The sequence below is a fragment of the Castanea sativa genome, chromosome 8 (genome assembly GCF_040712315.1).
Source record: "Castanea sativa cultivar Marrone di Chiusa Pesio chromosome 8, ASM4071231v1".
Classification (NCBI taxonomy): domain Eukaryota; kingdom Viridiplantae; phylum Streptophyta; class Magnoliopsida; order Fagales; family Fagaceae; genus Castanea; species Castanea sativa.
Window position 1 is genome coordinate 3,023,565 of NC_134020.1, and position 14,927 is coordinate 3,038,491.

The 14,927-nt window shown below is 38.1% G+C and overlaps 2 protein-coding genes across 3 annotated transcripts in view; both read left to right on the forward strand.

Annotated features, from left to right (window-relative positions):
- The window catches only part of LOC142607389 (sterol 3-beta-glucosyltransferase UGT80A2-like), a 50,560-nt gene extending 39,312 nt beyond the window's left edge, over positions 1-11,248 (forward strand). For both annotated transcript variants that reach the window (XM_075778851.1, XM_075778850.1), the window contains one exon: positions 10,821-11,248. In XM_075778851.1, coding sequence (XP_075634966.1) covers positions 10,821-11,003 — 183 coding nt within the window. In that variant the 3' untranslated portion in view covers positions 11,004-11,248. The remainder of the gene's footprint in view (positions 1-10,820) is intronic.
- Positions 11,249-12,856: 1,608 nt separating this feature from the next.
- LOC142605751 (uncharacterized) lies at positions 12,857-14,329 on the forward strand. Its single transcript, XM_075777194.1, has one exon. It carries the CDS (start codon positions 12,857-12,859, stop codon positions 14,327-14,329), a length of 1,473 nt encoding a protein of 490 aa, XP_075633309.1.
- The last annotated feature ends 598 nt before the right edge of the window (positions 14,330-14,927 follow it).

Genomic DNA, 14,927 nt, shown 5'->3' on the forward strand with positions numbered 1-14,927 from the left:
GAGTTTAGAGAGGGAGGAGAGTAGAGGAGAGTAGAGGGGAGAGGAGTAGTGGGGAGGAGAGTAGAGGAGAATGATTACCCTCCACCTTGTTTGGATGTTTTTATAATTAGTAAGGGAGAAGGGAGTAATTAGCCATTCCCCTTGTTTTTAACATTGTAATTTTATAAATATAATAAGGGTAAATTAGGTAATTTACTTTATCAATAATTTTATGTGCTCTACTCTCCCTCCAAATCTCTCCAATTTGGAGGAATTAAAAATGAGGGGGTTGGAGGTAGTTGAAACCCCTTCAAACCCTCCCCCCTCCTTCCTTAAAAAACTCCTAAACAAGGTAATTGAATTACTCCCCTTTCCTCTACTCTACTCCCCTCCTTTTTTAAACATCCAAACAGGCCATAAATTTTCTTGAAAGGGCATGCACTGATACTTAAGTTAATGGAAGGGATTCTAGTTTATTTTTATGCCTTAAGCAGAAATATTTATCTTGTTAGTTAGACTTGCAGCTGATAAATTTTCTTGAAAAGGACATGCACGGATAGTTTAGTTCATTGAAAGGGATACTAGTTTTAATTTTTAATTTTATCGCAACTAACTAATGTCCCATGCATTAGTATATTATGGTTTATTTTAAAATGATTTGGATGCTTTTTTCTTATGAATTATTTATAATACTCATTGTTTTGTATAAAGATTTAGGGAATTATTAGTTTAAATTATATTACACATCATTAAATAGAAAGAAATTAGGAAAAGTATATTGTTAATATTAATATGAGTAAGAATATGAACGTCTTGCTCCAGTAAATTCACAAATATTTAATTATGTCATTTAATTGAAGCCACAAATATTTAATTATTGTAATTAATTAAAGCGCCAATTATCTTTTTATTTTCCTGTAAATAGTTTCCCTATTTTCCACCTAAGGTTAATTACCAATAAGGCATCAAGTTAATTGGATTCAATTAGCATCTCCTTTATAATTTGATTGCCTCTTTGGAAATGCATATGGTAAAACAATGTTGTTTAAATTAGAAATGTATTTTTCTACCAGCTATAGATTAGAAATCTTACCTTAACTTGTAAGATTAAGATTAAATAATATTTAAATACATGACATGATATAAGTCAAATTTAATGCTAGCTTAAATAATTATTAACATGTCATAAGTGATTATTGTCTTTGATATTAAATTGATAAATGCTTGTAAAAATTGATACGGATCTTCTAGAGTTCCTATTGTAACTCAACCTTAAAATCCTAACCATTCATGGTTGAATTAATGGTTAAGATTTTTCCATAGCATCACTATCTTCTATTAGAAGTGAGCAAATATTTGAAAGAACTGACCCACCAGTAAACCCATCTATCTAGACACATGATTTTCATTGGAGATAATCCTTCTATTTTTAAATTTCCATATGATTTTCATACTCTCTCTCTCTCTCTCTCCAAAGACAGCCTTACACAACTTCATTGTCTTTCAAGACCTCTTTGTCCCTAGCTGTTGTCAACCCTTGTGATCCCTTCATCATTGCCTTCGAGACCATTTAAGCCTTCGAAATCACTTGCATCTCGGTCTTCACCAATTCACCATCACTTGCCTTTTTCCCTTCGAAGGCTTTGTGCAGAATTCCATTTCTCTCTTTCAATTGTTGTATTTGTACTGTTCTTTGTTGATTTTAGATTCTCATCAGATTGCTAAAGTTTTAGATTGTTTTAATAAATTTTATTCCTGGGGTCCTTGGTAGTGTATCTCACTTTCCTTTTTCTTTTCTCTCTCTCTGGGTAATTTGTGTCAAAAATATCACCTGTCGAAAGTCCGACCATCCACCTGAAAGTAGGGAGCTCAATTCAACCATTCCAATAGTTGACACCAAGCCCAAAGATCCATCACTTGACATGGTCAAGTCATAATGTTCACCCACCGACCCATGAGCAACCCCCATGTTTCATAGATACTAAAAATGGTGCCAGTTAATGTTTGTTTAAGTGTTGATAGTTGGGCAAATTCTACACTAATCATTTTGACATCAATAAACTTATTACTTATCAAAAAAAAAAAAAAAAAAAATTCTACACTAATCATTTAATCACGAATGGTTACAATTTTAAGGACTCTATGGAGTTACTATGAGAATTCTATGGTGTGGTTTTGAAATAGATTGTTCTTTGCCAACTTTAGAAATAGAATTGTTACTTAACTTGTAAGATTTAAATAATATTTAATTTAATGACACAATAGAATTCAAATGTAACTCTAAATTAAATAATGAATATATCATATGTAATTAACAACTTCAATATTAAAGAGTTAAATATGTTGTTTAAGGTGAAGGTATTTAGGGTTTGATAAGCCAATGCTAACACAAAATATTATTTATATATAAAGAAGTACATGGTATTACTGTTTTGCCCATAGTACTCATAACACTCCCCCTCAAGTTAGAGAGTATATATCATACAATCCTAGCTTGTTACATAATTAACCCAAACGAGTCTTATATAAAGCTGTGGTAAACATATCTTCAATCTGGACTCTTGTAGAAACATATGGAGTTGCAATTACACCATCTTCTACTTTCTCCCGAGTAATATGACAATCTACTTCAATATGCTTGGTTCGCTTATAGAACATAGGATTGGAGGCAATGTAAATTACTGCTTGATTATCTCAATGCATAGTCATAGGCAGCTTCACAACAAATTTTAATTCCTTAAGTGCATTCTTAATCCACATAAGCTCACATGATGTGTGTGCCATGGCTCTATACTCAGCCTCTGCACTAGACTTGACAACAACAATTTGTTTCTTACTTCTCCAAGTAATCAAGTTTCCTCCCAGAAAAGTGTAATACCTAGTAGTGAATTTTCTATTTTATGGGATCTAGCCTAATCGGCATCAGTGTAGGGTTCTATTCGGAAGTGACCACTAGCTTTATACAAAAGATCACGACCTGGATGTGCTTTAAGATACCTCACAATTCGAATAACTGCCTCCCAATGTAAAAGGTGAGGATCTTTCATATACTGGCTCAAAACATTAACTACAAATGACATCTAGGCAAGTAATTGTGAGATAATTCAGTTTAGCAATCAAACGACGATATCTTTTTGGATTAGATAACAGCTCCCCTTGGTCTTCATACAATTTGACATTAGGATGCATAGGAGTCTCCATTGGTTTAGATCCTAATAAGCCGGTTTCTTCCAAAATATCCAAAACGTACTTCCTTTGTGATAAATTGATGCCTTCCTTAGACTGTGCTACCTCAATACCCAAGAAATAACGAAGTTTACCCAGATTCTTAGTTTGAAAGGAGTTTTGAAGGTATCTTTTCAAATCATCAATACCCTGCTTGTCATCACCGGTGATTATAATATCATCAACCTATACTATCAACAAAATCTTTCCTCTTGCAAAGCTATGAGAAAACATAGTGATTAGAGCAGAAACGTCACAATCCAAAATTTAACACTACTTCACTGAATTTACCAAACCAAGCTCTAGGAGATTGTTTAAGACCATAGATGACCTTATGCAACCTACACACTTTTCTAGACTCCCCCTGAGCAATTAAACCAGGTGGTTGCTCCATATACACCTCTTCCTTCAAATCGTCATTCAAGAAGGCATTTTTAACATCTAACTGAAATAATGGCTAGCCCAAATTAGCAGCCAAGGAGATCAAAGTCTAGATAGAAGAAATCTTAGCAACATGTGAGAATGTCTTGGCATAGTTAGCACCGTATGTCTAGGTATACCTTTGGCAACCAAGCGAGTCTTCAAACGCTCAATAGAACCATCAGGAAAATACTTTATAGTATACACCCAATGACAACCAATGATAGTTTTCCCTAGAGGATGAGTAACTAAAGACCAAGTAGCATTTTCAGACAAGGCAGACATTTCGGCCTCCATAGCAGACTTCCAACTAGAGATCGACATAGCCTCCTGGACAAACTTAGGAACAACAGTAGAATTCAAGGATGTGGTAAAGGCATGAAGAGATGAAGACAAGTGACCATAAGAGACAAACTGAGAGATAGGGTGAGAGATACAAACCTTTGCGCAAAGCAATTGGAAGAAAGTCAGGATTAGGAGGTGGATCACTAGGCAGCGAAGAAGTCTTTGTTGGAGGCTTTTGCTGACGACGATATACTTGGAGTGGTTTCTGAGGAGATTCAATAGGAGACACTGGAGGGAGGAGAGGAAGAAAAGGAGGAGAACTGTCACTAGCAATCGTATGAGAAATAGGATTGAGATTCATCAAATGTGACATCAGCACTAATGAAATGACGATGAATAGTAGGTGAGTAATATCGGTATCCTTTTTGAGTATGAGAATACCCAAGAAAAACACATTTAATGGATCTAGATCAAGTTTGTCACTCCCTGGACCTAAGATATGAGCATAGCACGCACAACCAAAGATCTTAGGAGGTAGATGGAACAAAGTTGCATTAGGAGAGAGAGCACAGTATAAGGGATCTGACCACCTAGAATAGTGGAAGACATACAATCAATTAGGTGACAGGTAGTGAGAACAACATCATTCCAATTTGATTTGGGAACACGCATATGAAACATGATATTTGGTAAGTGACCCATCTTTTATCTGAATTGTTGGGTTTGATGTTAGGGAGGACTTGTCGGGTCTTTCGCAGGAGGAACAAACTCATCGTATTCAGATTAAAGGTGAGATTGCACATTTAGCCTCTTTGGAGGAGATTTATTGGAGAAAAAAGTCATGGATATTATTTGTGAAGGAGGGGGACAATAATACTCGCTTTTTTCATCGGGTAGCAAACTCCCATAGAAGAATTAATCGTATTCGAGGTATAGAGGTGGATGGTGTCCTTTATGAGGATGAGGAAGAGGTGTGGTCTAAGGTGGTTCTTTTTTTATTAGGGTTTGTACACTGATTTAGATACTTGGCGTCCTTCAATGGGCGGATTGGAGTTTGCTAGAATTGAGGATGATGAGCGGCTTGATCTTGAGAGGGATTTTTCTGAGGAAGTGGTAAAGGTTCTTCAAGAGATGAAGGGTGATAAAGCCCCAGGTTCTGACGGTTTCACTATGGCCTTTTTTCAAAAATGCTGGAGTGTAGTGGAAAAAGATGTTATGACCTTCTTTGATCATATTCATAGGAGCTCAGAGTTTGAACGACCTCTGAATGATTCTTTTCTATCTTTGATTCACAAGAAAAATAATGCATTGAATATCAAAGATTTTCGGCCTATCGGCTTAGTGGGCAATGTGTATAAGCTATTGTCTAAGGTTTTGGCTAACATATTGAGGTTGGTGCTGGATAAACTCATTTCGGAGTCGCAAAATTCTTTTGTTGGTGGTAGACAGATTTTGGATTCAGTGCTTATTGCTAATGAATGTCTAGACAGTAGACTGAAGTGTCATACTCTAGGGGTGGTGTGTAAGTTAGACATTGAAAAAGCGTATGATCATGTGAATTGGGACACTTTGTTCTATTTGTTGGAGAGGATGGGCTTTGGGGGTAGATGGAGGAGATAGCTAAAGACTTGTGTCACTACCGTTCGCTTCTCAGTTTTGGTTAATGGATCTCCTGCAGGTTTCTTTGGTTGCTCTAGAGGTCTAAGACAAGGTAATCTGTTGTCTCTCCTTTTCTTTCTTTTGATCATGGAGGTTTTAAGTCAGATTTATGAAGAAAACTGAGGAAGGTGATCTCATTCATGGTTTTCATGTGGGTTCTATTAATTCTACTGGTATCTGTATTTCTCATTTATTATTTGCTGATGACACCATTCTTTTCAGCAATGCCTCTAGAGAGCAGTTGCTTTCCATTAGGCTAGTTTTGACTTGTTTCCAAGCTTTTACTGGTTTGAAGGTGAATGTGGGGAAAAGTAAAATTGTCTCTATCGGGGAGGTGAGCAACATTCAGACTTGGGCTAATATTCTTCAATGCAGGGTGGGCAGTTTGCCTATGATTTATTAGGATATGCCATTGGTAACTTTGTATAAAACAACTTCTATTTGGAATCCAATTCTTGAGAGGATGGAAAAGAACCTTTTGGGCTGGAAGCGGCTTTATTTGTCAAAGGGTGGTAGACTCACTTTATTGAAAAGTACCATTTTAAGCCTTCCGACTTATTATCTTTCCCTTTTTACTATTCCTAAAGCTGTGGCGACCAGATTGGAATGTATTCAGAGGAATTTTTTGTGGGGTTCTTTAGTTGAGTGTTTCAAATGCCCCTTGGTGGCTTGGGAAAATGTTTGCTTATCGTGTGAGTTGAGTGGTTTGGAAATTCAGAATTTGGTGTCTTTTAATTAGGCCCTATTAGGGAAATGGCTTTGGAGGTATGACCTTGAAATCACTCATCTGTGGCGGAGGGTCATAGCCGTGAAATATGGGGAGGCGAAAGGGGGTTGGTGCACTAGAGTTTGTAGAAGGGCTCATGGTTGTGGTTTATGGCGGAGTATTAGTGAAGGGTGGGAAAGTTTTTCTAAGCATTTGTCTTTTGTGGTGGGGGATGGTTCTCGTATTCTTTTTTGGCATGATAAGTGCACTGGGGATAATTATCTTAAAACTCTTTATCCTTAGTTATTTATGTGTTCAGCCAGTAAGAAAGCTTGTATTTCTATAGCGTTAAGCCCTCTAGTTGGTGATAGTGACAGAGTGTGAAGTTTAAGATTTTATAGGGAATTCAATGATTTGGAGTTAGCGGCTTCCTACTCCCTACTTCATTTCATCCAAACCTGGATTCCTAGGGGTGGAGGTTGTGATAGTCTTTGTTGGGGCCTTAATGGAAGTGGGAAGTTTGATATTCGGTCTTTTTATCATAAGATTCGAAATGCAGCTCCTTCTACTTTCCCTTGGAAGGGCATTTGGAAAGTTAAGGTTCCTAAAGTGGTGGCATTCTTTATGTGGACAACAGCTTATGGTCAGATTCTAACTTTGGATAACCTTATGCTTTGTGGTTTCCCTTTGGCGAATCGTTGTTGTATGTGCTGTTGTAATGAGAAATCTGTGGATCACCTGTTACTTTTTTTTCCGGTAGCTCATTCTTTGTGGACGTATATGCTTCTGTTGTTTAGGATCGATTAGGTCTTGCTAGGTTCAATTGCGGACTTATTATTTTGTTGGTATCATTGGCTTAGGAAGCGTAATTCTGATATTTGGAATTTGGTTTTAGGCTGTTTAATGTGGACTATTTAGACTTAACGGAATCGGCGTTCTTTTGAGGATACTGGAAAATCTGTGGTTCAGTTATTAGATTTATGCCAATGGACCCTCTTTGATTGGGCTCGATTTTGGGGTTTCTCAGATTGTTTTACTCTTATGGATTTTCTTTTGTCCATTAGAATAGCTTAGTGGCTGCTTGTGTCTTTTTGTGTCTTTTTGTTTCTTTTTACTCTTTGTTCATTACCATGAACTCTTTGTATATTTCTTGCTATTCCTTTTTCAATAATATTTTCTTAATATTTTCTTCTTACTTATCGAATTAAAAAAAAAAGGGGTCATGAAGATTGGGGAATTATACCATGATCATCAAAAAATTGAGACAAAGATGTATGAAAATATTCATGAGCATCATTGGACCAAAAAATACGAAGTGCAGCATTAAACTAAGTGTTTATTTCCATATAAAATGATTTGAAAATTGAGTACAATTCAAACATTTCTTTCATAAGATAAATATAGTTGACTCTAGAATAATCATTAACAAAAATGACAAAATATCTAAATCCCAACAATGAGGGGGTGTTTATTGGACCCCAAATATCAAAATGAACTTAATGAAAAGCACTACTAACACGACTCTCACGCCTAGAGGCAAAAGGCACCCTATGGTGTTTACCCAATTGACTTGCTTAACACTGTAAAGACTCAATTTGACGACACGACATAACTAATGACTTCAAGTTTTGGAGAGATGGACGACCAAGACGACAATGATGTTGAAGAGGTGAGATAGACAAATGAGAAGCCACTAAACTGGAAGAACCACATCGATCTAGGTAATAAAGTCCACTAGCTTCATGCCCTTCACCAATAATCTTCCCCGTCTTGAGATCTTGAAAGATACAATGAGTGGATAAAAAAGTTGCAGCACAATTCAAAAGTTTAGTAAGCTAACTAATAAACAAAAGATTAAAAGGAAAATTAGAAATATATAAGACAGAAGAGAGAGAAAGATTAGGACTAAGATTGGCAGTGCCCAAACCAGAAACTGTAGTGGCTGAGCCATTTGCCAATGTAACATTGCGAAGACTACTAGATTGCTCAAGTCTAGTGATTCCCTCCCTTCTTTTCTTTGCTCCCTTTTCCTATTGTAATTTTTTTGTTGTTTGGTTTTCTCTCTTGTTTCTCTTTGTTTTCTTCTTCTTGTAATTCCTGGGTTGCTCTGTGTTTTTCAGGCATAGAGTAACCTTTCGTATATATATCATTCTTACTTATCAAAAAAAAAAAAGATTGCTCAAGGTCAGAGAGTAAACCTGAGGTATGTATCATATGATCAGTAGCACCTGAGTCAATGACCCAAGGGTCTTGAGTGGCAAGACAAGCAGCAGAAGTACCTTGTTGAGCTAGAGTAGCAGTAGAATCAGACCCAACAGAGTTGGAATGCAGAGACAAGAGGCAATTATACTCTTCCTCAGGAATAAAGGCTACTCTGGATGATGGTGGAAGTGATTGTGAAGGCGGTTTGTTCAACTTGAAAACTAGCTTGGTAAGCCGAGAGTTTACCATGCAACTCCCAACAAAATTCTACTCTACTGTATGATTCTCATCATGACAATAAGTGCACTTACGAAGACCACGTCCTCTACCACGACCCCTTTGTTCACTACCATGGCCCCCTTGGTCACAACCTCCACGGCCTTGGCCCCCACGACCTCGACCTCTACGACCACCTCTATTACTCCCTATATAAGTGGTAAAGGAAGATTTATCACCAGAAGGTAATGCATCAATATTGGAGGAAGAGAAAGAGGCAGTACTCGAGTAAGATAATGTGGCTTGTCGAAGTCTACCAAAGACTTCACTCAATGAAGGGAGGTTTGGACTAGCTAACATTTGTCATTTTACTGGATTTAAACTTTTAGGCAATCTAGAGAGGAAGTGAGCAACATGTATAGAATCTCGCTGTTTCTTCATAGTTTTACATCAGAGGAGATGGGTTGATAAATATTGAGTTCTTCACATACACCCTTAAACTTGTTATAGTAGTCCTCCAAAGACAAATCACTCAAACTCAAGGAGAAATAATTTTGATGAAGATCATAAATATGCTTCAAATTGTTAACTCTAGAGTAAAGTTCCTTAGCTTGTTCCCTAGCTTGTTCCCAAACAAGTTTAGCAGTTGGTAAGAAAACCAAGCTACAACTGATCTTAACTCCATGCTATTCCACAAGCAACTCCTAATTTGTTCATCTTCGGCTCTCTAAACAGCAAATTTAGGGTCTGTAGGTCTAGGGGGTTCACTAATCATGTAATCAAACTTCTTTCTACCAAACTTCAACCAGCAACCACACCAATGTACTCCAACCAATCAGCAAATCCGACAGCAACTCATCTATCAAAGAATCAACACCAAACTATTCCAAAAACAAGGCAGCAACAAATCCATATCAACACCCAAAAAAAAAAAAGAGGCCCAATACACCACTAAACATCAACCAACAAAGTCTAGTCCAACAAATCAACCCAAGGCTGCCTAAACATATAATCAGAACGTATTGAAGAAAAGAAGAAAATCAAACCATGGTTGAAACCCTCAATTGAAAACTCTGGCGGTGGCGCTAGGGTGCAGGAGTGGCGATGCAAGGACCGGTGAGTGGGCTAGGATGGGTCGCTGGAGGAGGGTGAGTAAAACCCTGCCTCTCTTGAGGTCAGGCGACGTCGATCTGGTGTTGCAAGACCTGAGAGAGGGTCACTGATGCTGGAGAACTCCTTCAGCCACTAAATCGGGATCGTTGGAGGTTTGTGTTAGGGTCGTCGATGCTAGCGAGGTGTTGTCATGGTTGCTGGCGACAACAATATCGGTGGGTAGTGGTCGGAGGATTAACAGCAATAGTGGGTGGGTTGGTGGCTCTGATACCTTGTTGTTTAAAGTGAAGGTGTTTAGGGTTTGATAAGTCAACCCTAACACATAAAATCTTATTTATATATAAAGTACATGCTATTACTGTTTTGCCCCTAGTACACAAATTTTTTTTTTTTTTTAAAAGATGTGAACTCTAATAAAAGAGCAATCCGATTTCCTTTTCAAAGGGAGTGCCACAACAAAACCTTGTTCTAGAGTTATTGTAGGTGAGGATCCACAGCTTTTACATATATAATGATTATAGGCAAAGGACAATGTTTTGAGCCAGATCATATTTCCTTCTCTCACTTTTTAGAGTCCCATGTTAAACACTGCAAACGTTTGTAGATACATCTGGACATGAATAAAACTCATTACACCCATAGGTATACTGGGGTAGTAATGAAAGTTATGGAGTCTTACTCGTCATGTTCTAGCAAACATAATAGATGTCAATTCACAAGGAAAGAACAATATTTTCCCAAAAACAATAAGGAAAAGCCATACATATAAAGATTTGAGACGTAATTCTACATCTTGCAAGTGAGGATTGACATAATGCAAAAAGGGTTCATATGTGTTATCAGTTTGAGAATTTTAAGTTTAAAAGACATTCTGCCTAATTGCCTGCCTTTGGCATAGCAAATGCCCAAGTAAATTAATGGACAGAATTAGTATATTTTTCTTGTCTTTGGCATAGCAATGCTCAATTAAATTAATGAACAGGATTAGTAAATTTTTCTTCTTTGCCTTATGCAGGTCAAGAAGCGTGCTCTTGAGGTGGCTGATGCCATGAAAAATGAAGATGGGGTGACAGGAGCAGTGAAAGCCTTTCACAAGCATTTTCCTCGTAAACTATTCAAGGAAGAGATTAAGCCATTGCATGAGCACTCAAAAGTCTTTTCGATTCGGCAATGTTTTGGTTGCTCATTTTTGGGTTGATTTTCCGTCTCTTTTGCCATTACAGTCATATCATTGTGAGATCCTGGTACTTCAAATATAGCTTAGATATTTTTTTAAAACGAAATAGTAGCTTAGTATTTTGGCTTGCGTTTTAAAGATAAAAAAAATAATTGTGATTTTGCCGGAATTTTTTCAGTTTCAGTTACCCAATTTATCAGATAATGGTATAATTACTTAATCCATACCTGATTACATTATATGTATCTTCTCACTGTTGTCGTGTTGCTCGTGTATGGGACTGATTACGTGGGACTTTGAAGATGATTTCGTTCATTTATCATTGTGTAACATTTGTTAACCTGGTTTTTCATTCGTGTTAACTCTAATAGTTGGGGATTATTGGTGTATCCAGTGGAGTTAAAAATTATTTGTTCGATAATGCATCTAAAATCTAAAAGTTTTAAAATTAGAAGTACTCATTTATAAATCTCCCTATCAAAAGTTTAGAGTGGGCACGATGGATGTGCTTATGGATTTTTTGTTATTTCTAAACATCATTATCTGCTATCAGCAAATAACTGCAAATTTTATATTCAGGAAATGCAATTATTCTAACGGGTTGATTTTTCATCATAGCATGTACTTACATAAGCCTTCTTAGGCAAACAAGACGAGATTAATTTTCCTGAATATTAGGAATTTTCGTGATTTTTTGTTATTCTTGGGAAGTGTGTTGTTGGGGGTTAAAATTAACATTACATGTAAATATTACATAAGAGGGTAATCAGGAAGAGATTAATTTTGTCCCTACTACTTATGGATACACAAAACTCCCCTCAACTTAGGACTTAGGACATATATAACACCTGTTGTTCAGACCTACACTGTCCAAAAATTTGAAAAAGGGAGAATTACACTGTCCAAAAATTTGAAAAAGGGAGAAGTTTAAGGATTTTAAGGTTGGGCCGACCGAGATTTAATTGAGGTCAAATTGTGATGACGTCCTAATTAATTTAATAGTAATAAAATATAAATAAAGATATTAAAATAGTAAATGTGGGGACTCGAGGACTCAGGATGAAGCCTCGAGGACCAAATGTGAAGCTTAAGGAACAAAAGAGATGGCAATTAAGATGAAAGTCAAGAGTCCGAGGACTCGAGGATGTAGAGGCGGGATTGCCTAGAGAAGTACAAAGGGTAAATTGGTTATATATAGTAGAGAAAGGGAAAATATCGGGTTTGAGGGTAGGTAACTGTGAACGCTGCATTAAATGCTCTGTACTAGGCTTTTTGGCCGCATGGAATAGGGAGCACCAACTTTATCTGTTGCATTGATGTGGAGGTGACCTGAACAGTAGAAGTTACAGCTAAGGAACTTCTTTCCACCACCTTCTGTCAGCAAATATACAAGTGTCAGCAAAAGAATTAAGTTAGGTGAGAGATGAAGGGTGGAGATAACAAAAGCAACGGGTATAAATAGGGATGAAGATGGCTAGAAAGGGGGAGGTTTTTTGGCTGAGAGGGAGAAAAAAGAGAAAGAACTGAGAGAAGTAAATGTAATAGATCCTTCAAGGGAAATACCCGAGGACCATACATCTATTGATTGTCTAGGTGTAACTGTCAGAATGCCACTGTCCTTTGTTGTTTTGTTCCTTCTCTACAAATTCATTGTGTTGGGCCTTGGATTATTGGATCTTCCTTAAACTTTTAGGCTTGTGCATGATTTTTGGTCCTTACAATTGGCGCCGTCTGTGGGAACAATAAAGTGTGACGATCTGGTTTGAGGTTACATAGCAGAAGCAAGCCAAGAAAGGGAAGAATCAGTTGGTTCGCAGAGGGAGAACCAATCCATAAGCATGCAACGGAGGAATGGTAGACAGTGCACCCCAAGTATGGTGGTGGAATCGTATCATAGTGATCGTGCAGGAAGGAGGAGATTACATACTGGGGATCAGGTATCCAATGATGATGAGTTGCAGAAGATGCAGTTAAAGATAGATTATTTACGCAAAAGGCTGAAACGAAGGAGGAATGATAGGCGGAGCCCGTCCTTTTCATCTAGTGATAGCTCTGCGGAAGGAAAAAGGGGGGATGATCATCAGGTGTCTAAATTCTCTCCTAGTGAGTCCGGTTTTGTTTCTTCTTTTGTGGGTAAATCTAAGAAAGGAGTGGGAAAACGAGCTGAGGGATGGTCATATCAAGGCACAGGAAATGATACTATGAGTAAGGCTTTGAGGCAAATCTCTAAATCCCCTTTCGTAAAACGGATAAACAAGGCGAAGCTCCCTTATAGGTTTTCTCAACCTGTGTTTACCATTTATAATGGCAGGACTGATCCTGTGGAGCATGTTAGTCATTTTAACCAGAAGATGGCAGTTCATTCGAATAATGAAGCTTTGATATGTAAAGTTTTTCCTTCCAGCCTTGGACCGGTGGCCATGCGATGGTTTGATGCTTTGGAGGAAGGGTCCATAGGGTCCTTTCAAGAGTTGACGAGAGCGTTTGGGGCTCAGTTCATAACGTGTAGCAGGGTCCCTAAACCTTTGGATGCATTGTTATCCATGGCAATGAGGGAAGGAGAGACTTTTAAAACTTATTCAAATCGGTACTGGGAAACCTATAATGGGATCGATGGAGATCTTGAGGATGTGGTTGTAAGGACTTTTAAGGTAGGACTCCTTACTGAACACGGCCTGAGGAAGTCGTTGAAAATGAAAGCTGCTTCGAACATGCGCCAACTTATGGATTGCATAGATAAATATAAACGGGTTGAGGAAGATCAGATTCAAGGCAAGGGCAAAGCAAAAATGTTTCCGGAAAGGAAAGATCCTCGGGGTGTGGGGTATCAAGGTAATCGTCCTAAGCGAGATTTCTCGGGTCATTCATTGCCAGTAGGGACTCCTTTGGTTAATTCATTTTTCAAAGAACTCGTACATCAAATACTAGAGAAGATATGGAATGAATCGTATTTTAGATGGCCTAATAAGATGAGTGGAGATGTGTCCTTAAGAAACCAAAGTCTTCATTGTCATTATCACCAGGATAAGGGACATACCATGGAAGAGTGTAGGACGTTGCATGATCATTTGAATCAATTGGCCAGGGCGGGGAAGCTCAATCATTTTTTATCTCGACAAGAAGGGCAATTCGGGCACCAAGGAGCGGGATCGCACCGTGGTAATACGCCTCGACCAGCATTGGACACTATTAATGTTATTTTGGCGAAGCCGGGGAGAGAGCTTGGGGCGTCTTCCAGGGTCATGTCTGTGTGGGGTGGTCCTGGGGAGGAAGCCGTGAAAAGGGGCAATCAAATGGCTAAAAGGGTGAAGTTGTCGGCAACCCCCGTTTTGGGTTTTTCTGAGTAGGATAAGGAAGGAACATGCCAACCGCATGATGATGCATTGGTGGTAACTATTCGGATTGGGAGATATAACGTGAAACGAGTCTTGGTTGATGACGTAAGTGGAGCAGAAATCATGTATCTTGATTTGTTTAATGGTTTGAATCTGAAGGATGAGGACTTGGAAAAGTATGACTCACCGTTAGTAGGCTTAGATGGGAAGCCGGTGATTCTGCAGGGAATGATTAAGTTGCCAGTGTAGGTTGAAGATGAAGAAGTCCAGGTTAATTTCATAGTTGTAAAGGCATATTCACCTTACACAGCTATATTGGCTAGGCCATGACTTCATGTTATCGGTGCAGTCTCGTCAACTTTGCATGTAAAGGTTAAGTATCCCATCTGTGGACGGGTGGGAGTATTACATGGTAGTCAGTCAGTAGCCAGGAAATGTGTGATGTCTGCGATTATTAGAACAACTGAGAATCCAAAGACGGGGGTAGATCAGAAAACTCTATAGCAATCAAAGAAACCTACCTTGGGACAGAGCGCCGGCTTGAATGGAGATTCAACTAAAGAGCTTGAAAGAGTAATTATAGGGGGGATAAAGAGAGGTATTTCCAGGT